The 25,470-nt window shown below is 49.4% G+C and overlaps 5 protein-coding genes across 10 annotated transcripts in view; 1 reads left to right on the top strand and 4 right to left on the bottom strand.

Annotated features, from left to right (window-relative positions):
• Positions 1 to 25,470, bottom strand: part of LOC125440106 (zinc finger protein 420-like) — a 313,705-nt gene that overhangs the window by 120,298 nt on the left and 167,937 nt on the right.
• The window catches only part of LOC125440115 (zinc finger protein 420-like), a 157,200-nt gene that overhangs the window by 5,335 nt on the left and 126,395 nt on the right, over positions 1 to 25,470 (bottom strand). The gene's annotated exons all lie outside the window — the stretch shown is intronic.
• The window catches only part of LOC125440145 (zinc finger protein 501-like), a 215,548-nt gene that overhangs the window by 100,476 nt on the left and 89,602 nt on the right, over positions 1 to 25,470 (bottom strand). The gene's annotated exons all lie outside the window — the stretch shown is intronic.
• The window catches only part of LOC125440133 (zinc finger protein 420-like), a 161,854-nt gene that overhangs the window by 66,661 nt on the left and 69,723 nt on the right, over positions 1 to 25,470 (top strand). The window lies entirely within an intron of this gene.
• On the bottom strand, positions 22,611 to 25,400 carry LOC125440249 (zinc finger protein 675-like). The gene is made up of 2 exons (XM_048509974.1): positions 25,141 to 25,400; positions 22,611 to 24,680 (listed from the first exon to the last, which is right to left on the bottom strand). Exons 1-2 carry the CDS (start codon positions 25,374 to 25,376, stop codon positions 24,242 to 24,244), a joined length of 675 nt encoding a protein of 224 aa, XP_048365931.1. The 5' UTR covers positions 25,377 to 25,400; the 3' UTR covers positions 22,611 to 24,241.

Below are 25,470 nucleotides of genomic sequence, written 5' to 3'. Positions count from 1 at the left end.
TCTTTTCACTCTTGCCTGGGAGGGGGAGAAATAAAAGGGGCGGGGAATTCCTTTTTTGAACTACAAATGCATTTCCTGTGCCAGTCCCTCAAATAACCCTCTCTCCATAATGGCTTTGGGGCACAACTGAGGGGACCACCTTTGATCTAGGAAGGGTCCGGAATGTTTGACCCATCACCTTTCTCTACTATTTGGGGGGTGGTCCCCCATTCATACACCCTCCTTCCAACCTCTGCCCATCCATTCTGGGGCAAAGAGTTCCTGACCCTGCCTGAAGCCACCCCACACCTTTGCCCCACTGAGGGAAGCCAAGACTCTCTAGCCTGCCCCACACATTTAGGGGGCTATGCTGGTTTGGGGCAGGCGCGTCCTGAGGAGATGGGGTGGACCACTTGATGTAAAGTGGCAGATGCCAGCTAAATTTCCCCGCACACAGAAAACTAGCCATCCAAGGACATAGTTCCTGCCCTCCCTGCCTGGACTGGCCATGATGCATTTCTGTGGCAGGGAAACTTTAACAGAGGGGAAAATGCATTCCTCCATCCGCAGTCTCAGGTGAAGCCGCCTTGAATCCACGTGTGGAAAAAACAGACATAAAGGCCCTGGTGTTTTTCCCGTCCTCTCCACCATGTCAGTCTCTGTGAGAACTCCCTCCTAGACACGTGGACCGGATCTCAGATTCTTGCACATGCCAGAGATGGACGGGGCGTCTCCCCAGAGGATCTCAAAGGGATCCAGCAACTGCATTTAATAACCTGCAAGGCCTGGAAGGGAGAGATCTCCCCCCCCCCCCCACTAATATGCAGCAGGGCAGAAAAAGAGCCCCTCAAACAACAGGAAACTGACAAGAACGAAGGAAAACGAGAACAAAACGGGAGGGGGTCTCCCATTTTGGCTGCTTTGCAGACACGATCCAGAGGCAATGGAGCTTCCACACGGGAGTTTCCCCCACGTTTTTGTGATCCAGAGTTGCCACACACACACACACACACACCTATCTATATGCCACCAGGGCTTTTTAAAGCTTGGGTTATAAAACCAGCAACTGAATATTGTTCCTTGGTATAAACTGACAGGCACAGAGGTACAAAGATATAAAAGCTGCCAGCTTTTTTAAAAAGGAGGAAGCCCCCCACCCGCAAAACACTTTTCTGGAGAAGAGGAAGGAAAAATGGGAGCTGCCTTGGCAGCAGTGCGGGGAGGGGGGTGAGATTTGAAATGGCAGCCCCCTGAAGCAGCTCAGTTGCAGACTCCGGCTATTACCGCAGGCTTAGCTGCAGCTGCGACACTCCAGAAATATAACATTATTTAAAGAAATATTTTTTATTGAAACTGACAAAAGATTCGTTCAGCAATCAGGGGAAGGGCCCCGAACAATGGAAAAGCAAGACTTTTTATAGGGTCTTTGGGAGTTACACCAGAAATATGAGTCCATCAAACACATCAAGACGAGAAACTTATTGGCACCTCTTAGTTTTCACACATTTCCACATCCTCCAATCTCTGGATGTTCTGCTCTATGGCTGCTTTTACAATAACCAAGAGCATTTGAATGCTTTCAGTTTTATGTCAAGAGGGGCGCACCTGGCTGAGTTAACTTTGTATCCATGTATCAATGGGGTATTTTAGCAGCTATCAAGCATCCATTTAACATAACCCAGAAGTGCAACAAATATTTCTTTGCCTAGGGGCATTCCAAAACCATGCCCCCCTGTTTTGCTGGCAGCTGAGCATTTCTTTGGTTGTTTATGGCTGTCTTCTGAGCTAAGCAATCAAAAGAAAAACATCTTCCATTCATTCTGTCAGGGGTTTCCAGGACTGTATGGGAAACAAAAATATGATTTTCCCCCCTTTCCTGCCTACACAGCTTGGCACTCACTGTGCAGACAGATCTGTGGTGCATCAAACACACAAGCCCACGGGAAGGTGGGGGGGGGGGGTCCGAGGAAAATCTGCTGGGGTCTCAGCTGGCCCCCTAGCTCCTGCCCTGGATCTTGGGGGGAGGGTGTGGGATGCTCCCTGCCCCATTTCCCTTCCTGCTCTGGGCGACAGAGACGCCTCCTCCCGCAAAGCCCATCTGGGGGCCACCCCAAGGACGTAGGTATAGATTTTTTATGGGGGGGGGTTCGGGGGTGGGGCCACACCCCCCACCTGCCCCTAAGGCATGGCCACACCTCCCCAAGCCCCGCCCCTGGCCTAGTGCTTATAAAAGCAGTTCTCCGAGGTCGGGGATGGCAGACTCCCCTGCCCCTCCCCTCTGGGCAGAGGCATAGAGGGAAAATGGAGCCTGGTGCAAAATCTGAGTTTTGCGCCGCAGCAGCCGCTGTGATGCTGGAATCCCTCCCCAAACAGCATCACTTTCAATGGTGTTTTAAACTAGAGAGCTCCAAATTCTCTTTAAATCCACCTTAAAGGGAGAATCTGGGGTCCCCTAGTTAAACAACTTTATTGAAAGTGATGCTGTTTGGGGGTGGATTATCCCCCACCCTGAAACAGCATCAGCCTCTTCAGTGTGGCATGTGAGTGGTTAAGAGCAGAGTGCATTATTATAATCTGGAGGAACCGGGTTTGATTGCCGGCGCTGCCACTTGAACTGGGGAGGCTTCGCTGGGGAATTCAGATTAGCCTGTGCACTCCCACACATGCCAGCTGGGTGACCTTGGGCTAGTCACAGCTTCTCGGAGCTCTCTCAGCCCCACCTACCTCACAGGGTGTTTGTTGTGAGGGGGAAGGGCAAGGAGATTGTAAGCCCCTTTGAGTCTCCTACAGGAGAGAAAGGGGGATATAAATCCAAACTCTTCTTCTTTTTCTTCTAGACTGAGGACCTCAGATTCTCCCTTTAAATCCATGCTGAAGGGGGTGGATTTAAAAGGAGAATCTGGGGAAATTTGGGGGGTGCCTGCTGTCAGGGGTGCAATGGTTAAGCTAGAAGCACCAAACTTTCAGGGTATCTTTAGGAGTCTCTCCTAATGATACCACCCAGGTTTGGTGAAGTTTGGTTCAGGGGGTCCAAAGTTATGGACCCTCAAAGGTGCAGCCCCATCTCCTATTAGCTCCCATTGGAAACAATGGGGGATGGGGGCACCCCTTTGGAAGTCCATAGCTTTGGACCCCCTGGACCAAACTTCACAAAACCTGGGTGGCATCAATAAGAGACTCTCCTGATAGTACATCCCAGGTGTGGTGAAGTTTGGTTCAGGATGTCCAAAGTTATGGACCCTCAAAGATGTAGCCTCCATCTCCTATTAGCTCCCATTGGAAACAATGGAGAATGGGGGCACCCCCTTTGGGAGTCCATAGCTTTGGACTCCCTGGACCAAACCTCACAAAGCCTGGGTGGTATCAATAAGAGACTCTCCTGATAATACATCCCAGGTTTTGTGAAGTTTGGTTCAGGGGGTCCAAAGTTATGGACCCTCAAAGGTGTAGCCCCCATCTTCTATTAGCTTCCATTGGAAACAATGGAGGATGGGGGCACCCCCTTTGGGAGTTCATAACTTTGGACCCCCTGAACCAAACCTCACAAAGCCCGGGCAGTATCATCAGGAGAGTCCCCTAAACAATCCCTGAAAGTTTGGTGCTGCTAGCCTAAACAACGCGCCCCTTGCAGGCCAAAAACCGAAAAAAGCACTGAAATGTTTTTAAAACCCACAAACGGAGGTGCGAAGCTTCGGAAATGAAGGGGGGGGTTCAAACCCGAGGAAACCCCCCCCCTTTACCTACCCTACAGCTCTGCCTGGCTCCTCCCTGGTTCCTCCATCCCACCCCCACCCCCAGCTGGAATTCCCGGGGGGACGGACGGGGGCTCTCCTTATTTAGGGGGTCCAGCGCCCACAGCCCGTCTTCCCCACTTAATCCTCCACCACCTGGGTCCCACCTGTCGGGGTCCTTTGGTCAGCACCCCCCACCCCCACCCCCACCCCCACCCCCACCCTGCGTCTCCTTCCGAAAGGCGCCTCTAGGACTCCGGACCCCTCCATCACCGTCGAGCCTCCCCGGGCGCCGAGTTCGGATCCCGCTCTCCTCGTGGCTCCTCCGCACAAAGGGGCCAAGGGACCCTCCCCTTGCTCCGGTTCGGGTCTTTCACTGCAGCCCCCTCCCCACATTCTGCCGCCCCCGCCCCCGCCCAAGCCCCCGCCCAAGCCCCTTGCGACTCACCGTCGTCCTGCCCGGCCATTCAAGCAGCATTCGGGGGGGGGGGGGAGGAGGATCAGAGAGTCTCGCCGCAGCTTCTCTAGGACTGCTTCTCTCTCTCCCTTTTACCCACGGAGCAGGAGGGCCTCTGCAGGGGGTGGGGGTGGGGGTGGGGGTGGGTGGGGGCTGGGAGACAACCATGATTTTATCCACATATATTATATGTACTGTGCATAACATGAAAATAAATAAATTATTATTATTATTATTACAAAACAGTTATGCACAGCAAACAAGATCAATATGCTGGATTTTGTATGACATCACACCTCGGACACTTCCCAAGCATCCAGGACTGTGTGATGTATCGACGAATAAATGCGTGCAGAGCCGAGTAGGGTGGCCTTTGGCAGCTGACATATGGTGATTTTGTCAGCGCCGATTGTTGTTAAGTGCCGTCCAAGGTCTTTAGGCACTGCACCCAGTGTGCCGATCACCACTGGGACCACCTGTACTGGTTTGTGCCAGAGTCTTTGTAGTTCAATCCTTAAATCCTCATATCGTGTAAGTTTTTCCAGTTGCTTCTCATCAATCCTGCTGTCACCAGGAATTGCAACATCAACTATCCACACTTTCTTTTTTCCACAATCGTGAGGTCAGGAGTATTGTGTTCCAAAACTTTGTCAGTCTGAATTCGGAAGTCCCAGAGTAGTTTTACGTGGTTCTCATTTTCAGTGACTCTTTTCAGGTTTGTGATTCCCACCCAGTTCTTTGTCACAGGCAGATGGTAGTTGTGGCACAAGTTCCAGTGGAATCATCTGAGCAACAGTATTATGCCTCTGCTTGTAGTCCATCTGCGCTGATCTTCTTGCAGCAGCTAAGTATGTGATCTATTGTTTCGTCTGCTTCCTTGCAGAGTCTGCACTTTTGGGATCTGTAGTTGACTTTTCCAATTCTGGCTTTGATGGCGCTTTGTTCGAATTTTCGCTTGTTCTTGGGCTGCAAGAATCAAGCTCTCTAGTCCTCCTTTTTTCAAAGTTCCATTTGTGAGCCACAACCAGGTTTTTTTTTCCCCTTGTCAATTTTGTCCCTCAATTTTTCTAGGAACTGTCCATGGAGAGCCTTCTCTTTGCCAGTTTTCTCTTCTGCCTTTGCAGTGTATTTTACAGTATTCACTCTTTGTCTCTTTGCACTTTGAGCAGTTTTCTGCTGTTGACTTCCCATCAGTGTTGGTTCTTCACTGTTTTTTCACATATGTTTCCTTCTTCTTCCACCGCTTGTTCTTTAATTTTGCAGAAGCCCTCTACCTCCCTGATTTTCTGGGTAGGTAAAGTCTGTCAACATCACCACTGGCGGGTGTAATGAGTAGTGGATTGTCATCAGTTTTCTTGTTTTTCTGTCCAGATCATCCAGCTCTGCTTAAGCGCCCAGTTCACAATTCCAGCAGTGTATCTGATGACGGGTATGGCCCAGGTGTTGATAGCCTCTTGGACTCGAATTCCCGCCCGTTTAATTTGCTCTTCAAAATTTTTCTGACCCTTTGGACATATTCTCTGCTGACCACATTTTCCACATGTCCATGCTTGATGTTGTCCAGCTGTAGTATTCCCAGGTATTTATAGGATTCAGATTGATTGCACTTTACCTGGGAATACTCAGGTATTATTATTATTATTATTATTATTATTATTATTATTATTATTATTATTATTATTATTATTATTATTATTATTATTAATTTGATTTAGTATACTGCCCTATCCCCGAAGGGCTCTGGGCGGTGATATGTATATATATTATATGTGTAATATTAACCCGCCCTGTTGCAGAGGTTTTGGGCAGGTGAGCGGCCAGCTGTTGCACCTGGCTGGAATTGCTGCCGTGTTTAATGTGTCCAAATGAAATGCTTCCAGATGATCACAAGCAGGATCATCTCTCCGCTAAACAGATGACTGGGGGTTTAATGGATTTACTGGGAGTCTCCTCCTCCTGCTGCTGCAAGGTCAGCCGAGGCTCGAAGGCCAGGCAAAAACTGGTTCTGGTGGGTTTTTCACGCTGTGTGGCCGTGGTCTGGTGGATTTTGTTCCTAACCACAGCCACACAGCCCAGAAAACCCACCAGAACCGGTTGAATCCGGCCGTGAAAGCCTTCGACAATACATTGAACACTTCTGCCAGGCAAAAAGTTCGCTGCATTTTCTGCCATTTATTCCGTCTAGTTTTTTGAAATGTGTTTATTTCTTCCTTTTCAAGCTTTTCTCTCTCTCTCTCTTGAATGTAGGGAAAATGCATCAGTTCTTCACTTACTCCCTGTGCCCTCCCTGCTGGGCTGTTGTGCGATACCCTGAGGCAGACGAGCAGGCTTTGGGCCAACCGGCAGCTTCATGATTTACGCAGCCGCTTTTACAATATTCATGCCTCACCTTTCCTCTTGGCAGCTCAAGGCGGCTTACGGTGGGCAAACAAATCTGGAAGCATCTTTTGAAGATCTGCAACCACAAAGGGACCCTCCTCCTCACTTTAGGTAGCTCCTTCTGCAGAACGGGAGCCACCACAGAAAAGGCTCTGGTGGATGCCAGGCATCCCCCCCCCCCAAGTGGGGGAGGAACTAGCAGGGGGTCTGAAAACAGTAGCTTACACCCAGGGACATACAGGAAGAAACGGCCCTCCTTGGGACCCATGCCCTGGAGGGCATTAAATGCCGGCAGCCTGAACTCAGACACAAACCAGCAACCCACGAAGCTATGTCAAAACGGGCACCATCTGCTCTCCCCGGCTAGCCGCTGACCATCGTCTTCCTACAGCATTCCGCACCAGCTGCGATTAGAACCCACAAGAACCCAAGAAGAGCCCTTCTGGATGAGACTCGCGGTCCTTCCAGCCCAGCCTCCTGTGGCACACAGTGGCTCCTTCCGCACATGCAGAATAAGGCACTTTCAAACTGCTTTCAATGCTCTCTGAAGCTGTGCGGAATGGCAAAATCCACTTGCAAACAGTTGGGAAAGTGGTTTGAAAGCGCATTATTCTGCGGCCCCTTCCGCACGGGCATTAAATGACGGCCTGGAGACGGTAAAAACGCCGTCTCCAGGCCGCCATTCGCACAGGGGGTGCAGCTGCAGTGCAGCCGCGCCGCCCTTGCGCCACCCGCCCAGCCTGAACCGGCGTATTCCCAGAGCGCTGGGAAGCGCTCTTTTTGGGGATACGCCGCTGTGAAGCCGCTGCTGAGCGAACGCGCAGGGCCAGGGGGGCATGTTCCCAGGCCTCGGCGACGCGCCGGAGGCCCAGGGACAAGCTGGGTCGGCCGGGCGCCAGCGCTCCGCGGCGCCGGCTGCCCGGCTGCTTCCAGGACCGTCTGTGCGGACGGTCCCAGCGTCGTCGGGTCGGCGCGCAATGCGCCGACCTAGCCGTTTCCGCTGCCGTGCGGAAACGGCCTGCGCGTGCGGAAGGGGCCAGTGACAAACCGACTACCCTGGAGGGCCAACAAACAGGGCAAAGAGGCCGAGGAGGTCTGCAGTGTTGCTGCCTTTTAGAGCGAATGTTCAGGGGTTGGCTTCCTTGGAGTCTGGAGCGTCCCTTTAGTCATCTTGACTGGTAGCCATTGAGGGACCTCCCCATGACTAATCTATATCCTTTTAAAAGAGATTTGCACTCGTGGCCACACTATATCCACGACCCGGGAATTCCTCGGGTACAAGGAGTACCTTGTATAAACCCTTATTTTCTTCTCTCTATCCTGAACTTATTTCCTGATTGAGTGGTTCAACTTCTAGTATATTATGGGAGAGGGAGAAAAAACTCCCTCTGTCCACTTGAACGGAAAAAGTCTCAAGCTTTCATCCTCGGGTTGCACTTTTACCATTAGCCCTGCCTTGAGGATGTTCCTGCCAGATGAAGAAGAAGAAGAAGAAGAAGAAGAAGAAGAAGAAGAAGAAGAAGAAGAAGAAGAAGAAGAAGAGGAGGAGGAGGAGGAGGAGGAGGAGGAGGAGTTTGGATTTATATCCCCTCTTTCTCTCCTGCAGGAGACTCAAAGGGGCTGACAATCTCCTTGCCCTTCCCCCCTCACAACAAACACCCTGTGAGGTAGGTGGGGCTGAGAGAGCTCCCAGAAGCTGTGACTAGCCCAAGGTCACCCAGCTGGCGTGTGTGGGAGTGCACAGGCTAATCTGAATTCCCCAGATAAGCCTCCACAACTCAGACGGCAGAGCGGGGAATCAAACCTGGTTCCCTCCAGATTAGATACTAACACAAGCTCTTAACCTCCCTACGCCCACCTGCTGCTCCTAGCAGAGCGTGCCCCACCCTGTTCCTCATTCTGGAGCCCCCCAGGGGAGCCTCCAGTGAGGTGGGGAGTGGGAGGGCAGGGAGGCAGTGTGTGTGCACAGGAGACTTCAAAGGACAGCAGTTACAGGTAAATCAAACCCTACTTTCTGCTTTGGTCTTTTGCGCCTTCCACACAGTGGGATTACAACTAGCTACACAGACTGCGGAGATGGGCTGAGATCTCAACCAACCTTATGGAAAAATGGAATGTAAAAAACTCAGTCAGTGTGGTGTAGTGGTTAAGAGCAGGTGCTTTCTAATCTGGAGAAATGAATTCGATTCCCCACTCCTCCACCTGAGTTGCAGAGGCTTCTCTGGGGAATTCAGATTAGCCTGTGCACTCCCACACACGCCAGCTGGGTGACCTTGGGCTAGTCACAGCTTCTCGGAGCTCTCTCAGCCCCACCCACCTCACAGGGTGTTTGTTGTGAGGGGGGAAGGGCAAGGAGATTGTCAGCCCCTTTGAGTCTCCTGCAGGAGAGAAAGAGGGGATATAAATCCAAACAACTCCTCCTCCTCCTCCTCCTCCTTCTCTGGTGAACCAGATGTGTTTCCGCACTCCAATATTCCTGCTGGGTGACCTTGAACTAGTCACAGTTCTCTCTGAACTCTTTTGGCCCCACCTGCTTCACAAGATGTTTGTTGTGGGAAGAGGAGGGGAAAGGAGCTTGTAAGCCACCTTGAGTCTCCTTACAGGAGAGAAAGATGGGATATAAATCCAAACTCCTCTTCTTTTGTCCCTAACTGCTGCTTCTGTTCTTGCTTGCAGCTCTAACGCATAATGCTTCACAAAAGTATCTGCTGATGACCGTGTTGCTGCTCTGCAGATGTCGTGAATCCATACGCTGCTGTGGAATGCCATAGGTGCTGCTTGAGCCCCAGTTGAATGCTCCCATACCCATTATGGATACGACCTCCCCGCCTTTGTGTATTATCCACCTTGATAATGTCTGAGAAGATGCTTCGGATCTCTTACTGGGGTCTCCACATGTAACAAATAAAGACCTCCTTTTTCTAAACTCTTTAATCCTATTTAAATGAAAGAGAAGAGCTCCTCCAAACTATGCAGTCTTCTTTCTGCCTCTGATTGTCCTATTGTCTATTTGTATCAACACTCCCTCTCCTCAAAGTATATCTGTAAACAAAGTGAGGGCCAATCTGATTGCTCTCAGCCGTAACAAATGTATAGGAAGATTTGTCTGCAAATTAGATCATCCACCTTGTATAGAAGAGTGTAAACAATGTGCCCTCCAACCACTCAGTGAGGCATCAGAAGTCAGTACAATGAGAGTTGGGAGAGAACTGTGACTAGCCCAAAGTTACCCAGCAGGCTTCATGTGGAGGAGGAGGAGAAGAAGAGTTTGGATTTACACCCTGCTTTTCTCAACAGAAAGGAGTCTGAAAGCAATTTTCAAACTCCTTGCCTTCCTCCTCCCACAACAGACACTTGGTGAGGAAGGTGAGGCTGACAGAGTTCAGAGCAAACTGTGGCTGACCCAAGGTGATCCAGCAGACGTCATGTGGAGGAGTGGGGAATCAAACTGGGTTCTCCATATTAGATTCCACTACGCTTAACCACGACACTACGGTACACTGGTTGAGGAGGAGGCCGTGCCACAATTTGATGGCTAAGAGGGGCCAAGAGACTTCAGAGAGATCTGTGAGCAGCCCAAAGTCACCCAGCAGGCTTCATGAGTGGGGAAACAAATTGTTTGGATTTGGCAAGCGTCTGTCACAACTCAGTTGTAGACTAAATTTCTGCGTCAGTCAGGATGCAGGACTAGGTTGACCCCCACCGGTTTTATCTGGCAGGGCTCTTTGTAAGGAATTCCATAGAAGCAGAAATAAAAGGCTTTTTGGGAGTAAAAGTCCATTTATTAAGACATCTTAGAAAGCTCAAGTACACGCAGTGGCAGGAATGACACTTCCCGCCAGAAGCACAGGTTATAACACCATTCACCCCATCCCCCCTTCCTGCTTCCCATGGGAACGGAGTCCTCATCTCCCGCGCAGAGATAAGGTCTCCGCCGAAGAAGCTGGCCCATCGCCCGGGCTGTGGAATGCACTCAAGGTTACTTCACCATCAACACCATTGAATCCTTTACACTCTGCCTCCCTTAAAGAAGACCCCTCCCCCCCAGGTTTATGCGGAAAGGCGCGGTGGAAAGCAGAAATAAGGGTGGGGGCTTCAATATTTTCGGAATAAACCCATTGATTATACCCAGAGGAATATCCCACCCAAGAGACTAAATATTGCAAGCGTTTGCGATTAAAGCGAGAGTCCAGAATAGCGTCAATTTCGTAGTGCTTGTGGCCATCAATAATAGTCGGTGGGGGCCTCTCCGGCGGTCGAAGCCAGGCATCGGAAGCGGGAGCCTCCTTGAGCAAGCTGGAATGGAAGACAGGATGAATGTTACTAAGAGAGTTAGGCAAATCTAAGCGAGCAGTGACATCATTAATCACTTTAGTAATCTGAAAAGGTCCCACAAATCTTTGCCAAGTTTGGAATATTTATGCACCGTCTCTGAGATTTTTTGTAGATAAATACACCCAGGAGCCCACACGCAGAGGAAAATCTGAGCGGTGTTTATCCGCTTGCAGTTTTTGGGAGTCCTTTGCTTGTTGTAAAGCGGTCTGGACCGTTTTCCATCCCTCGGCTAGGGATGAAATCCACTGTTGAAACTCTGGGGGTCCAAAGCTGCTGCGGGTGGTTGTGGCAATGGTGGAAAGGAGGGACCAGCCATAATCTCAAAGGGGGTTTTCTTTGTACTACTATGGAACTGCATTGTTGTAGGCGATACTCTGCAAACGGAATAGCTCGCACCAATTGTCTTGGTGGTAGTTGGTGTAACAACGTAAATACTGCTCCAGGGTTCTGTTCGTTCTCTCCGTCTCGCCGTCACTTTGAACGTGGTAGGGGGCAGCGACGGCAGGCCCCCAACAACCCCAAAAGCGCTTTCCAGAACTTTGAGATGAATTGGGGGCCGCGGTCGGAGACCACCTTAATGGGGGCGGAATGGAGACGGTAAATATGTTGAATGAACAGCCGTGCCAACTTAGGAGCGGAGGGGATGGACGCACATGGAATAAAATGGGCTTGTTTAGAAAATAAGTCTACCACCACCCATAAAACCGTGTTGCCATGACTTCGGGCAAATCTGTAATAAAATCCATGGAGATGACTTCCCAAGGGCGGGAGGCCACCGGGAGAGGTTGCAACAGCCCATGGGGCTTTCCCGGGATGGGTTTGGCTTCTGCACAAACTGAGCAGCCCTTAATGTGTGCCTCAATGTCTTTGCGCATTGCGCCACCAGAACTGCCGGCGGGCTAAATGCAGAGTTTTTAAAAAGCCAAAATGTCCAGCCCGAGCGGGCATGCGTGGCAAGCTTCAAGAACCTGCCGGCGGAGGGGGGGAGGCACGTACCAACAGTCCCCTCCGCCAAACTCCATTCTCCAAACGCAATTGGGAGTCACTTTCTTCCGCTGAAGGCTCGTGCAGCCCCGCCTCTTGAGTTCCGCAGGAAAGGAGAGACGAGGCTAGGAATGGGGGGTGGAGGAGGAATGAACGTTTGAGATCGGGTGACAGCCAACCCCAACTGGGAGGGGGAAAGAACAGTGCGCTGAATGTCTCGTAAGGCAGCTCCACCCCTCCCCGGGTAGGCGCGAGAGCAGCGTCAGCCAGTTTATTGGTTTTCCAGGGAAAAAATGGACTGTAAAAGAGAAACGAGAAAAGAAATCGGCCCAACAGAAGTTGTTTTGCAGACATCTTGAGGGGAGGGGAAGGGGCTGCAAAGTTTTCATGAGCCCACCAAACCTGAAAGGGGTGTTTGGCTCCCTCCAGCCAGTGGCGCCAAGTGGAGAGTGCCACTTTGATGGTCACTAGTCTCTTTATCTCCCACAGTCCAGTTGAGTTCAGCACCAGAGAATTTCTTAGACAAATAAGCACACGGAACCAGCCTACCATCTTTATTTTTCTGCAACAGGGCTGCCCCAAGTGCTTTGTCCGAGGCATCCACGTGAACCACAAACGGGAGATCTGGGTCAGGGTGCTTTAGGATAGGTTCGGTGGTAAAAGCAGACTTTAAGAGCTGAAAGGCTGTTTGACACTCCTCAGACCAGGAAAGGGGGCAAAGCCCCGGGCTTAGCCGGACAGTGGATCTTTACCCTTAGTGCGTAAGAGGTCTGTGAGAGGGAGAGTCAGTTCAGCGAATTGGGGTATAAAGTCACGATAGAAATTAGCAAAACCAAGAAAAGATTGGAGTTCTTTGCGGTTGGTGGGGGCAGGCCATTGGAGGGACTTCGTCAATTTTAGCAGGATCCATTTTCAAGCCCTCGGAAGCGAGATCCGGTAACCCAAATAGTCAATGGAGGTCTGGTGAAAACTGCATTTGGAGAGTTTGGCAAAGAGAGAGTTGTCGAGCAAGCGTTTCAATACCTCCCGAACCAATGTCTCATGCTCTTCCATGGTTTGTGAGTAAATTAAAACGTCATCTAAGTATACCACAACTCCCTTGTACAATAAATCATGAAGAACTTCGTTGATAAGGGCCATATAAAGCCCGAATTTAACCCGAATGGCATTATTAAGTATTCAAACTGTCCAAACTTTGTGTTAAACGCAGTTAAGTGTTCATAGCCTTCAGCAATTCTGACTCTGTAGTAAGCTTCTCTCAAGTCCAATTTAGTAAAAATGCGTCCTTTGCCGAATGCATCTAAAAGGTCCTTGATCAAAGGCAAAGGATATGTATTGGACAGGGGGAGCGCGTTGAGACCGCGATAATCTGTGCAAAGCCGTAAGGACGCGTCTTTCGTGTTTACAGACAAAACGGGAGCAGCGTGTGTGTGTTTGGTAGCCCGCCGCATGAACCCGCGAGCAAGGTTCTTGTCCAAGAAGGCATCGGAGTTCCTTCTCCTCATTGGGACTCATGCGATAGATTCTACCTTTGGGTAGTTAAGCTCTGGTTGTATAACAATCTTGCAGGTAGTGTCTCTGTGGGGTAGCAACTGATCACATTCTTGCTCCTGAAAAACTCTGGCTAGATCATGGTATGCAGGTGGGATGCCAATAAGGTCGGGAGCAATGCAGCTGAAGAAGCCAGGGAGGGGGGGTGTGTCAGGAGAAGTTGGGTTTTCCCCCCAGTTCATGTGTTCACCGCAGGGGAGGGTCAGTAAATTCTAAGATCCGTTCTTTCCAAATGAACTTTGGTTCATGTAACAGTAACCAAGGCATGCCCAAAACTATGGAGTGTTTGGCCACTGGTGCCAAGATAAAACTAATTTTCTCCAAATGGTCGGCGAACGGAGGAGAACCGGCTGTGTTTTGTACTGGGCGGTCCTTCGTTCCCTAAGGGGGGCTGCCGTCCATTTGGGTGAATGGTATGGGCTTGGCCAGGGGAATTTGGTCCAGACCTAGCTCCTCTGCCACCTGGGGCCGCATTAAGCAGTGGGAGCAGCCAGAATCCACAAGGGCCGAGGCTATGATGCGAGTGTGTTTAGCGGGGTTGGCCAGAAATGCTTGGACAGTAATGGAGCGCTGCCGTCACTCACCGCGTCAGGAGTCGGAGCCCATGTCCATGGGGGCTGAAGAAAGGCAAACAGCTGCTTCCCTCCTCTGGGTGCGCCTTCGATGACCGCTTTAGATCTAACCCGTCGGCGGGCGTTCCTGACCTGCGTGGTGGCTTGGCAGATGGGGTGCGCGGAGCTGGAGCGGTTGGTTTTGTTTCTTGGGACAGTTGGCGGCTAGATGACCTGGCCCTCCGCAGTAAAGACACAATCCCAGTCGGCGACGATGCGTTCCGAGGTGGTTTCGGTAGGGGCAGCTGGAAGCTTGACTTGGTGGACACAGTAGTGGGTTTTGGGCGTGGGCGGCCACCGGCACGAGCGTATTCCAAACGAGGCGCCACCTGGGATCCTAACTGGATCCAATTTGCAATAGTACGAGGGACCCGGAATTAAAAACACCGCTTTCACGCAGCTTGCCGTCCACAGCATCCGAGAAGTATTAGCATTTCATGCGTTCAGGCCACTCAGGAGGAAGTCGAGCAGCCGCGACGAAATTCACGGGCAAATTCTGCAAACGGGCGGTTGCCTTGCTGGATAGTTTTGATGGTGCGGATAGCTTCATTCTCGGCGCCTGGATCTTGGAAGCGCGCTCTTAAGGCTTGGAGGAATGCGGGCACCGTGCGAGAGTCTTCATCCTGCAAATCTAGAAGAGTCACGAACCAGTCGGCTGCTGCCCCATCCAGGACGGAGCCGATGTCCCGTATTTTTTCGCGCTCAGACCGGTATAAATCATCATAGTCTTCCAAGTGGGCATTGAGTTGCAAAATGAAGTAGGGAAGTTTGGAAGCGGTCCCATCAAAACGGGCTGGTATCGGGGGCGATAGTAGCCCCGCTCAACGGCTCTTGGTGCCTGCTGGGGTGGTGGTTGCGCGGGTTGGGCAGGTTGGGCAGGCAGCTGTTGTAACGGGGCCGGAATCGGGGGCGCTCGCGGTGCCGCTTGCGTTTGGGTGGCAGGACCCACGTACTCGGCCCCCCTGGCACCGGGCGTGGATCAGTAACAGCATAGACTCCAACTTGGGGGTTCCTGGTCTGCTGCCTCCTTAGCTCCCTCTCCAACGCAGCCAGCTCCCTCTCCTGCGGGTCAATGCATCCTGGTGCGCATGCAAAGCAGCTTTCTCTCGTTCCAATTTAGCCAGTTCGTCCCGTTTAAGGGCTTCAGTGAGCTCACTTTGCGTGCGCAGGGCCTGAAGCGCTTTGGCGTTGTCGTTGTAAATCCAGTCTGGAGTGTTCCAGGACATTATCATTGACTGACAAATTCTGAGCATATTGAAGTTTGACCGCATCTTTGGCACGGTCCGACTCGAGCTGTACTTCTTTTCTTTGCCGTTCCCGGTCCCTCTGCAGCTTTCCGCCCCCTTGCTTCAACTGTGCCCGTGCCTCCTCCCATAGCTGACGCTCACGGGTCCATGCTTCTTGGGCATCTCGCAGTCGCCCTACTTCCTCATTCCCGGTCTCCTTCAAGGGAGAGGGAACAGAATCCGGCTGGGAGTGCAGGCTTTCTTCGGACTCTTCTTCATCTGGAAGCGAGACATCGGAGACACCGTAGCCGCCGGTGAGCCACCGGTGGCTCCCCGAGGCACCTCAGGTGCGGTCGCTGGCCCGGAGATCGGCGGATCCGACTGCGAAGCTGCACGGATACCCCTCCCAATCGCATGTCTAGTCCCGGTGTCCGTTGGACGGGCCCCAGTGCTGTGCCCACGGTGGTTCCTTGGGAGCATCACCAAAATACGAGTCCAGGAACCGTTCAATGGATTCCTGGGTTGCCGCATGAAAGGTGGTCAAGCCCGCTCTCTTCCATGACAGGTTGCATCTGAGGTTTGTAATCCACACGTAAAAGCCGGTAGAGATCCGATCCACAGGCCGATCCATAGACAGCTTCCAAATGGCTCATGGAAGTCCCCATGGTCGCCGTCACGTCCCTCGTTCCAACGGAGTAAAGGAAGACTCGTGCTGATACGAGGACGAGAAAGAGCCACCAGTGAGGCCCGTTCTCCTGCCGGTGCCTCCAGATCCAGAAGGGAAAGGTCGGAGCCCTCTTTGGGGGCTACCGCACCTTCCGCAGAAACATTCAACCTCTCCATGTCAAGACACCAGAGGTCCACTGCACTAGGAATATAGATGTATTAAGATTCCTGCCACAATGTAAGGAATTCCATAGAAGCAGAAATAAAAGGCTTTTTGGGAGTAAAAGTCCATTTATTAAGACATCTTAGAAAGCTCAAGTACACGCAGTGGCAGGAATGACACTTCCCGCCAGAAGCACAGGTTATAACACCATTCACCCCATCCCCCCTTCCTGCTTCCCATGGGAACGGAGTCCTCATCTCCCGCGCAGAGATAAGGTCTCCGCCGAAGAAGCTGGCCCATCGCCCGGGCTGTGGAATGCACTCAAGGTTACTTCACCATCAACACCATTGAATCCTTTACACTCTTCTTGTGTTCGACTGAAGTGGCTCATGGAAGCCTATCTTGGGATATTTAGTGTCCTACTAGACTCAGATGTTGTTCTACTGCTTCAGCAGCGTAGCTCCCAACCTGAGACTAAGGTGAACCAGAGACTGAAACATCTTCCGGCATTAGTTGATGTGAATTGCCCAGGACAGTGGCGAAGACATCCTATTCTCCAGGCAAGACTTCCCGACAAAATCATATTTTCAGAGGATTAAAGCTGAGATTCTCATGAAGCTCAGTTTTGCACTCGACGCCAACGTTTTGTGCCTACTTGGTGTAGTTACAGACGCACCAAAAACACACACAGCCTAGTCCCAGCACTGAATATGTGGCGGTTGTTATCTTGCAGTTCCATCCAACCGTCCACTTTAGAGTTGTGCCCAACTTCGGGGAAAGATGGAGTTGTTCCACCAGACCCACGGAGGAGGAAAGCAACAATAGTTCATCTAGCTGGGCTCTCCTTTTTCAAAATGTTTTATGATCTTTTGCGTTCATTTTACAGTTTATGCTCTTTATTCATATTGTATATTTGTTATTAACCCTACCCTCGGGGATAAAAAGGTAAGGGTCAGTGGTGGGAGCCAAAAATTTTAGTGACAGGTTCCCATGGTGGTGGGATTCAAACTGTGGCGTAGCACCAATGGGGCTGGGCGGGGATCGACAGGGGCGTGGCAGGGCATTCCAGGGGCGGGGCATTCCTGGGCGGGGCTGTGGCAAGGACGCAGCCGCTGTGTCGGTCCTTGGGCGGGAAACGAATGCACGCAGGCACAGGCTGCCACGCACGACGGTGCACCTCCTGCTAGGCTGCTTCAAGTTCTGCGCGCTACTGCTGAGAGGAGGGGCGTAACTAAGGCAAAAATCACGTGGCAAAATCACCCATTAGTAACCCCCTCTCAGCACACACAAATAATTAGTAGCCTACTCTCGGGAACCTCTAAGAACCTGCTGGATCCCACCTCTGGTAAGGGTGCCGTACTGTGGTTATTATAGATTTAAATTTTCATATTTAATTGTATTAATTGTACGCAGTGTTGTGCACTGCTCTGAGCCCCACTCATCGAGGGAGAACGGTTTATAAACTGAATAATTAAATAAAAAAGTAGGCCTGGAAAAGTCCCTTCCCTGCTTAAAGATAAGAATCAAAAACTGGCAAGCCAAAATACAAGATTCCCAAACAACAGCAGCCTCCATAGACAAAAACAGTGAGATCTTTCCTATGGGAAAGTGAGATCATTTATCTGAGGGGAAAACTCCAAAGTCTTTCATTCCGCACATGCAGAAATAATGCACTTTCAAACTGCTTTCAATGCTCTTTGAAGCTATGCGGAATAGCAAAATTCACTTGCAAACAGTTGTGAAAGTGGTTTGAAAATGCATTATTGTGCATGTGCGGAAGGGGCCTAAGTGTAGCTTTAAGCTGCTGCTGTACATCTGCTGGCCCTGCCTCAGTCCCCCCCCCCCCCCATCAAGTCCCTGGGGGGAAGGAGATACTCGGGAGGTCAAAGTTCTCCACATGTTCAGGCAGCCAACAACAATATAAAATGTTTATCAACAACAATATAAAATGATTTCATAAAACAACCACTAAAAACCAGGAGCCCCCCAGCCTCTTCCGAGAGGCCGTTGCAGAGGGAGGGGGTGGTCAACGAAAAGGCTCCAGTCCAGACTGTAGCAGAACACGTCTTGGACAAGGTGGGGACTGAGAACAGACCATGCTGGGAGCAACACAAGTGCCAGGTGGGAATCTGCACAGAAAGCCACTCCTCTCCTCTATGTGGGCCCAGGAAGGTCATGAAGGGCTTGAATGGCAAGGACCAGTGTCTTGAATTGGACCCTGACACCATGTGAGAACAAATGGGCTGCAGCATTGTGCACCAGCTGCACTTTCCAGATAGTCTCCAAGGGCAGCCCCATGTAGTGCATGTTACATTAATCTAGCCTGGAGGTTCCTGAAGCAGGGATTGGTGGGACCAGATTAGGCACCTTCAAATTGACAGCCGGCTTCTTAACTACAGGTTATGAGGAAGGAGCATTTTTGGCCATGATGGGCATCTGTTTCTCCAACAGCAGCCCTGGATCCAGCAAGACTCCCAAGTTCTTAAGCATCGTTCACTGAAGGCTGAACCACCCCCATTGAAAGCAATTCACTGAAGGCCACTGTTTGTGTGTTCAGTGCCATCGAGTCTCTTCCCACTTACGGTGAACCTGATGAATGAATGACCTCTGAAATGCCAGAACAGCCTTGCTGAGAGTCAATCAGTCTCATAGCGGGTCTGCCATTAGTGACTTCTGCATTTTAATTTATGTATCGCCCTCCCCTGGAGAGCTCAGGGCGGTGAACAGCATCAAGATATAATACATCATAACACAATACAATCGATCACTATAATGCAATAACAAAGCTAATTTTCCCAACAGCAACTAACAATTTCAGTAGACCCATTAACAGTATGTCAATAAATTAACAAAATCAATTAACAGTACATAACATTCCCATCAAGTGAATCCAGCGTAACAGCATATGCGTAGGAAAACACAACAATTACATAATAACAATAACAAAGGGAGCAATATCACAAGGCAAAAATATCATAACATTACAGCAACTATAGTGATAACAACAGCATAACATGTTCATCTAAGAGCAATCAGAGACGCAGTAACCATGATATAACAGCATTTGCATAATTTCAAATGAATTACACATTTGGGGGAGCAAATCCATGATACTGTGGGAACGTCCCACGAAGCTGCCGTTCCGAGCCAGACCCTTGATCCGTTAAGTTCAGGTGCGTCTTTATTTATTTATTTATTTATTGTTTAGTTTTATATCCCGCCCTATCCCCGAAGGGCTCTGGGCGGCGTACAACAAAGTTAAATCACAATTCGGCTAAGTACAATCAAAACTACACAATTAAGATCCAACATAAATAAATTACTAGCTCCCCATTTAAAACAGCGGTTAATACAAGTTTAAAATCGAATCCGGCGGCCAGCAAACCCATTTTTTAAAACCCTTTGGCAGATGGCAGCGGCTCAGGCGGAGAAAGATATTTTGTATCACTTCTTACCTAGTCCTTTTAACTTGAACTTGGTATCTTTTGTTCACAAATGGATGAGGATCAAATTAAATTTTTGTTAGCAGATGTCTTTCCATTCATTACTCATACCTCCATTCTTTAATCCATTATTATTTCTTTATTAAAAGTGTTTATACCTCACCTCTCTATAGTCATATTGAAGGTGGCTTACAAAAAGCAATACAATAATACAATAACAATAAAACCAAGAACAGTAAAACTGAATACAACAAAATTCAGTAAAATAACATACCATTCTAAAGTCACTAAAATACCTCTATGAAACCTAAAAGGAGCTTGTTAAAACCTGGATGTTAAAAACATTGACATTTGGGGAAAAAAAATCATAATAACAATCTTGATGCATCAACTAGCCCACCTGTTTAATTATCTTAATAACGTCTGATTTTTCCCTATTGGTTACAGCTATTTTAATGTATGTTTAATTTTGTAGTTATTTCAATCTCCATGAGTTTTGCTTATGCTGCTATGGACGATGGCCTCAAGAATAAAAGTTATCAACAAATAGATGCTCTACTACTGAGCCAGGTCCAGGAGGCCGGAACCTGCAGGCCCATTCCACAAACAGCAGCACTTTTCCTCAGCATCGTGGCCAAAAGGACAAAGCTGACTTGCGCAGAATGAATCTGAGGAATTTAGATTTATACCCCACTTTTCTCAGCCATGAGAAGGCTCAAAGCAGTTTACAAACTTCTTCCCCTTACTGGTTGTGTTGGGTTTTCTGGGTTGCGTGGCCGTGGTCTGGTAGATCTATTTCCTATAGGGAGGGGAGGGAGGGGTGGCATGCAAGGGAGGGGAGGGAAGGAGAGGTGGCATGCAAGGAAGGGTGAGGGTTGAAAGGTGCATGCAAGGGAGGGGAGGGAGAGAGTCCAGCATCTGGACCTGGCCCACCCACCCTAGTGGAGGGAGGGGAGGGACGCGTGGCATGCAAGGGAGGGGACCACGGCCACACAGCCCGGAAAACCCAGCACAACCAGTTGAATCAGGCCGTGAAAGCCTTCGACAATACATTCCTTCCCCATGTAGAGGAAGAGTTACCTACTCTCCTTAAACGTGGGTTAGGATTTTGAGCATTCACATGACTCAGACAAAAAAAAAGGCTGTTTCTTTAAAACAAGTTCTTAAAGTTTATTGACTCAGCATCATTCAACAAACTATAGTCAATTGGCATGCTATGCATACAATTAGTTGAATAAGAGCAAACAGAGACAAAATCACTGAACCTACTAAAATCAAAATATAAAACTTATCCATAATTGCTTAGCAGGCAAAAAAGAAATCAAGCAGTTCTCATAGTTCAAAAGACAGCCTCTAGCCAGCGTGAGGTAGCATTGTGTATATTCAGCAGTTACGAAAGGGGGGGAAAGCAAGAAAAAAGGGTAGGGCTATTGCAATATTGAAAAGCAGATATAGGGGGATTTAGCATCAGGTGATCCCAGTGAACCAATCACAAAATTGGCGCTAATTAACTAAAGCAGTTGATGTAAATCTTCATTCTTATCAGGTGTTGTGGCTGAAAGTTTATTGAAGTTCCAACCGCTTTTAATGGGGTATTTTAATATATATAGAGCCACTATTAGTGTTTATTCGATTCGTTTGATATTATTGATTTTATTGTGTGCTCTAATTGTATGTTTTATTCACCGCCCTGAGCCCTCCGGGGGAGGGCGGTTTATAAATACAATAAATAATAATAAATAATTAATAAATAAATAATAATAATTAGTTCACCAGGAAAGAGTCTGCTGCTCACAGGAGGAGTGGGGAATCAAACCCTGTTCTCCAGTTTATGGTTCGCTGTTCTTCACCATTATACTGATTTCAGCAGAATGAATCTGTGGGAATGGGGGTTCCTAATTCTGAGGTGGAAAATTTCTGGAGATTTAGGCCTGGCACCTGAGAACAGCAGAGTTTGGAAACCTCCATGAGATATTATGCCTTGTACGCTACCGTTCAAAGCAGCCATTTCAGCCAGTGTGGTCTCTCATCTGGAGAACTGGGTTTGACTCTCCACTCGTCCACACGAAGCCTGCAGGGTGACCTTGACCTAATCACCATTGATTTTGAACTCTCTCAGTCCCACCCACCTCACAAGGTGGCTGTTGTGGGGAGAGGCTGGGAAGGAGTTTGCAAGCCACTCTGAGACTCCTTATGGTTGAGAAAAGCGGGGTGTAAATCCAAACTCTTCAGGGAAACTCATCTCTGCCATCCGGAGATCAGCTGTAATTCTGGGAGATCTTCCGCTCCCCATTTTAGGTGGTCCCTTCATGTATTACAGGGGGTATCATATTAGGAGACAGGTTCCCTCCTGGGGGGCACGAAAGAAGAGGGAGTCCCTCATCAGAGACAGGAGTTGATGAGGGTGATGACTGATGAGCCAAGGAGCCTTGAACTGAGTAGCAGCCATAGTAATACCTGCCTGCGAGGAGCATCTCTGAGCGCACGCTGAGCACCTTTTCCACACCAGGCTGCCCACCCCCACAGCCAGAATTAAGAGGCTGGGCTGGCTTCCAGTGCAGGTGGAAGGGTTTGTAATCCATCCCTGAACCACTCTAGTTAGAAGTAAGCGCTCTTGCTTCCCTGGGTTTCTTTTGGTGTGTCTCTACTGTAAACAAAGTTTTGTAAATGGAGAATGTGCAGAATAATAATCTAATGCCAGCACCAACATTGATGATGATGATGATGATGAATTAAATTTAGTATACCGCCCTATCCCCGAAGGGCTCAGGGCGGTGTACAGATAAAACATCAGCTAAAAACATACATATAATTAAAACAACAGTCATCTTAGAACATCACCCCACGGATCCCTTACGAAACCCTCCTAATGTGAAATAATGGGTCCTGATGGTATTAGGGCGCATGGGGGTAAAGAGGAAGGGGCAGGGGCACCCTCAGCGGCCGGTCTCTCCAAAGGCCCGGTGGAACAACTCAGTCTTACAGGCTCTGCGGAACTCTCCAAGGTCCCACAGGGCCCGGACAGCTGGAGGGAGAGTGTTCCACCAGGCCGGCGCCAGAGCCGTGAAGGCCCTGGCTCGAGTGGAGGCCAGCCGCATCATTGAGGGGCCGGGGACCTCCAGTAAATTGGCCTCTGCTGAGCGCAGAGGTCGAGTTGGGACCTATGGGGTAATGCGGTCCTGAAGGTACGAGGGTCCCAGCGCTGTGATGCCAGCGCTCTGGATCTTCTCATGTTGCTACTCCTCTGGGAAGGCACTTCCAAGACTTCGATTTGTTCTACTTCCTCCCGTAGAGATCACTACTCAATCATCTTCCCGGAGGTCTGCTTTTAACCGAAGCAGGAATCTTTCTCACGCTTTACTTCAATTCCAAACAGTAAATGGTTATTGGAGGATTTGGAGCTCTGTTTTCCAATACGTATCACAAATAAATACCTCTTCCACCCAGGGCCGATCATCAGCCACTTAATAGAGTTTTCGTCTGCTTTGAAAGAGGATATTCTGAAAAAAAACTTTCTGCCCTGGGAAAAATGCAGTTGCCAGGCTCTGCAATGAATCAGATGGGGGAGAGCAGATCTTGCTGCCCATGAGTTTGTCATTCGGTGGTGACAAAAGGATTTGTCCCACAACAGGGTGGAATTAATCAAGGAGGCCCTGCTCTATGAGCCCCATTGAAATGTGGGGGCAATGCATAAAAGGATGACAGTTTCCAATACTTTATTTGATCAATACTATGGGTTGGAACTCAGGGAAGTAATAGTACCACTCTATTCTGCATGGCTCAGAGCTCACCTGCAATACTGCATCCAGTTATGGGCACCACAGTGCATGAAAAATATTGGAGTGGGCCCAGAGGAAGGTGATCAAATGGTAGAAGGTCTGGAATCCATGCCCTATGAGAAGAGACTTAGGGAGATGGGTATGTTAAGTTTAAAGAAGACAAGGTTAAGGGTGGGGGGATGGATGGACATGACAGCCATATTTAAATATCTGAAGGGATGTCATGTAGAAATGGGGGCAAGCTTGTTTTCTGCTGCTCCAGAGACTAGGACATTGAGTAATGCTTTCACGGTGAAGGAATGAAATTCCACCTATACATTAGGTAGAAAATTCTGATGCTAAGGGATATTTGACACTGCAATCCGCCGCCTCGGCGGATGGTGGAGTCTTCTTCTTTGGAGGTTTTCAACAGAAGCTGAATGGCCATCTGTCAGGAGGACTTTGACTGTGTGTTCCTGCATGGCCGGGAGTTGAACTGGAGCCCCCAGTGGTCTCTTCCAATTTTATGATTCTATGATAACCAGGCTAAGTATGTATAATACAGGAAGTGATTGAGGATTCAGGAGGAAAAAGAAGAGAAAAAAACACAATATAATATGGCCAGAAGAAAACTTGCGTCAAAGAGAGAGTGAAGTCAATAGAGAAAAAGGTAATCTAGATCAAAACAACCAAAAGAGAGACAATTAGCTCTTAAAATGGAGTCTACAGAGAATATTTAGGATACTGTAGGCCAGTGTTTTCATATTTGAAGTGGTGGCCTCATCAGAAAGAAAGGTCAGCCGTCAATAAGAAGTGTCTGAGCTAAATGCTATCAGGGAGACTGCAGCAGAGAATGGAGACTGGTTAGCTGTATTTACTATGATTGCTACCACATTATTTCTTTGATGGTAAGTAAGGTGGGAGACCAGCTGAAGCTTTTTCCACACTCCAGGCATTTCTATGGTTTCTCCCCTGCATGAATTCTTTGATGGGAAATAAGGCTGTCACTCCTACTGAAGTCTTTCCCACATTCCAGGCATTGATATGGTTTCTCCCCCGTGTGACGTCTTTGATGGGAAGTGAGGCTGGCACTGTGCTTGAAGGCTACTCCACACTCCAGGCATTTGTACAGTTTCTCCCCTGTGTGAATTCTTTGATGGGAAGTAAGTTCTGATTTGTTACGAAAGTCTTTTCCACACACCGGGCATTTATATGGTTTCTCCCCTGTGTGAACTCTTTGATGGGAAGTTAGATATACACTCTGATTGAACCCTTTTCCACACTCCAGGCATTTGTATGGTTTCTCCCCTATGTGAACTCTTCGATGGGAGGTGAGGTTTTCACTGTCACGAAAGTGTTTGCCACATTCTGGACATTTATAGGGTTTCTCCACAAAGGCCCCTTCCTCAAGATCGCATGCTTGATGATGACTGGGGACCTGCAAAACACCGGCCCCCAGGGAGAGCTATTCATTAGTGGGCGCGAAGCAGCCGCTGTTTCGCCATTTACCGGTCAGTTAAAGCTCGCTGCTTTCCAGAGTGCAATTTGGTGTTTATTCTTCCTGGAAACGCCAAGCTTCCAGGCGCCTCCCCCCCACTTCCTCCCTTTCATTCATTTGCCAGGCCTGGGGACACGCCCCCCATGCTCTGCAACGCTGAAGCAGGCGCCAAGTAGGGCCGGAGCATGTCCCCGGCTCGGGCGCATACGTCGAGGGTCAGCTGGGACTGGTGGAATGCTTTGACGCATCACAACTCGGCCACGTCTGGTCTGAGTTCGACCGTCCATGGATGGTCCCAGCGTCGGCCGGATCGGCGTGGATTACGCCACCCGACCGCCTGCCTCGGGTGCAACCACAAGTGAAATTTTTGATGAGAAATAAGATTTTCTTTCCGACTGAAGTCTTTCCCACACTCTGGGCATTTATATGGTTTCTCCCCTGTATGAATTCTTTGGGTTGGATGGGAAGTGAGGGTGTCCACTACTCCCAAAGTCTTTTTCCACACTCCTGACATTTGTAAGGTTTCTCTGTGAACTCTCTCTGATGTGAAGTAAGACTTTGGCTCTGTCTGGTTGCCTTTTCCACACCCTGGCATTCAGGATGTATTTCTTCCCGTGAATTCTTTGATGGAAATAAGGCTTCGTCCTCCCACTGAAGTCTTCCACATTCCTGGCATTGATATGGTTTCT

The sequence above is a fragment of the Sphaerodactylus townsendi genome, linkage group LG01 (genome assembly GCF_021028975.2).
Source record: "Sphaerodactylus townsendi isolate TG3544 linkage group LG01, MPM_Stown_v2.3, whole genome shotgun sequence".
Classification (NCBI taxonomy): domain Eukaryota; kingdom Metazoa; phylum Chordata; class Lepidosauria; order Squamata; family Sphaerodactylidae; genus Sphaerodactylus; species Sphaerodactylus townsendi.
This window is presented reverse-complemented; position numbering and strand designations above follow the sequence as displayed.

Coding starts and splice junctions, on each gene's coding strand:
- LOC125440249 (XM_048509974.1), bottom strand. CDS start 25,376: ATGCCAGGGTGTGGAAAAGGCAACCAGACAGAGCCAAAGTCTTACTTC. Junction 24,681..25,140: donor ATTTCTCATCAAAAATTTCA/CTTGTGGTTGCA, acceptor TGAGGAAGGGGC/CTTTGTGGAGAAACCCTATA.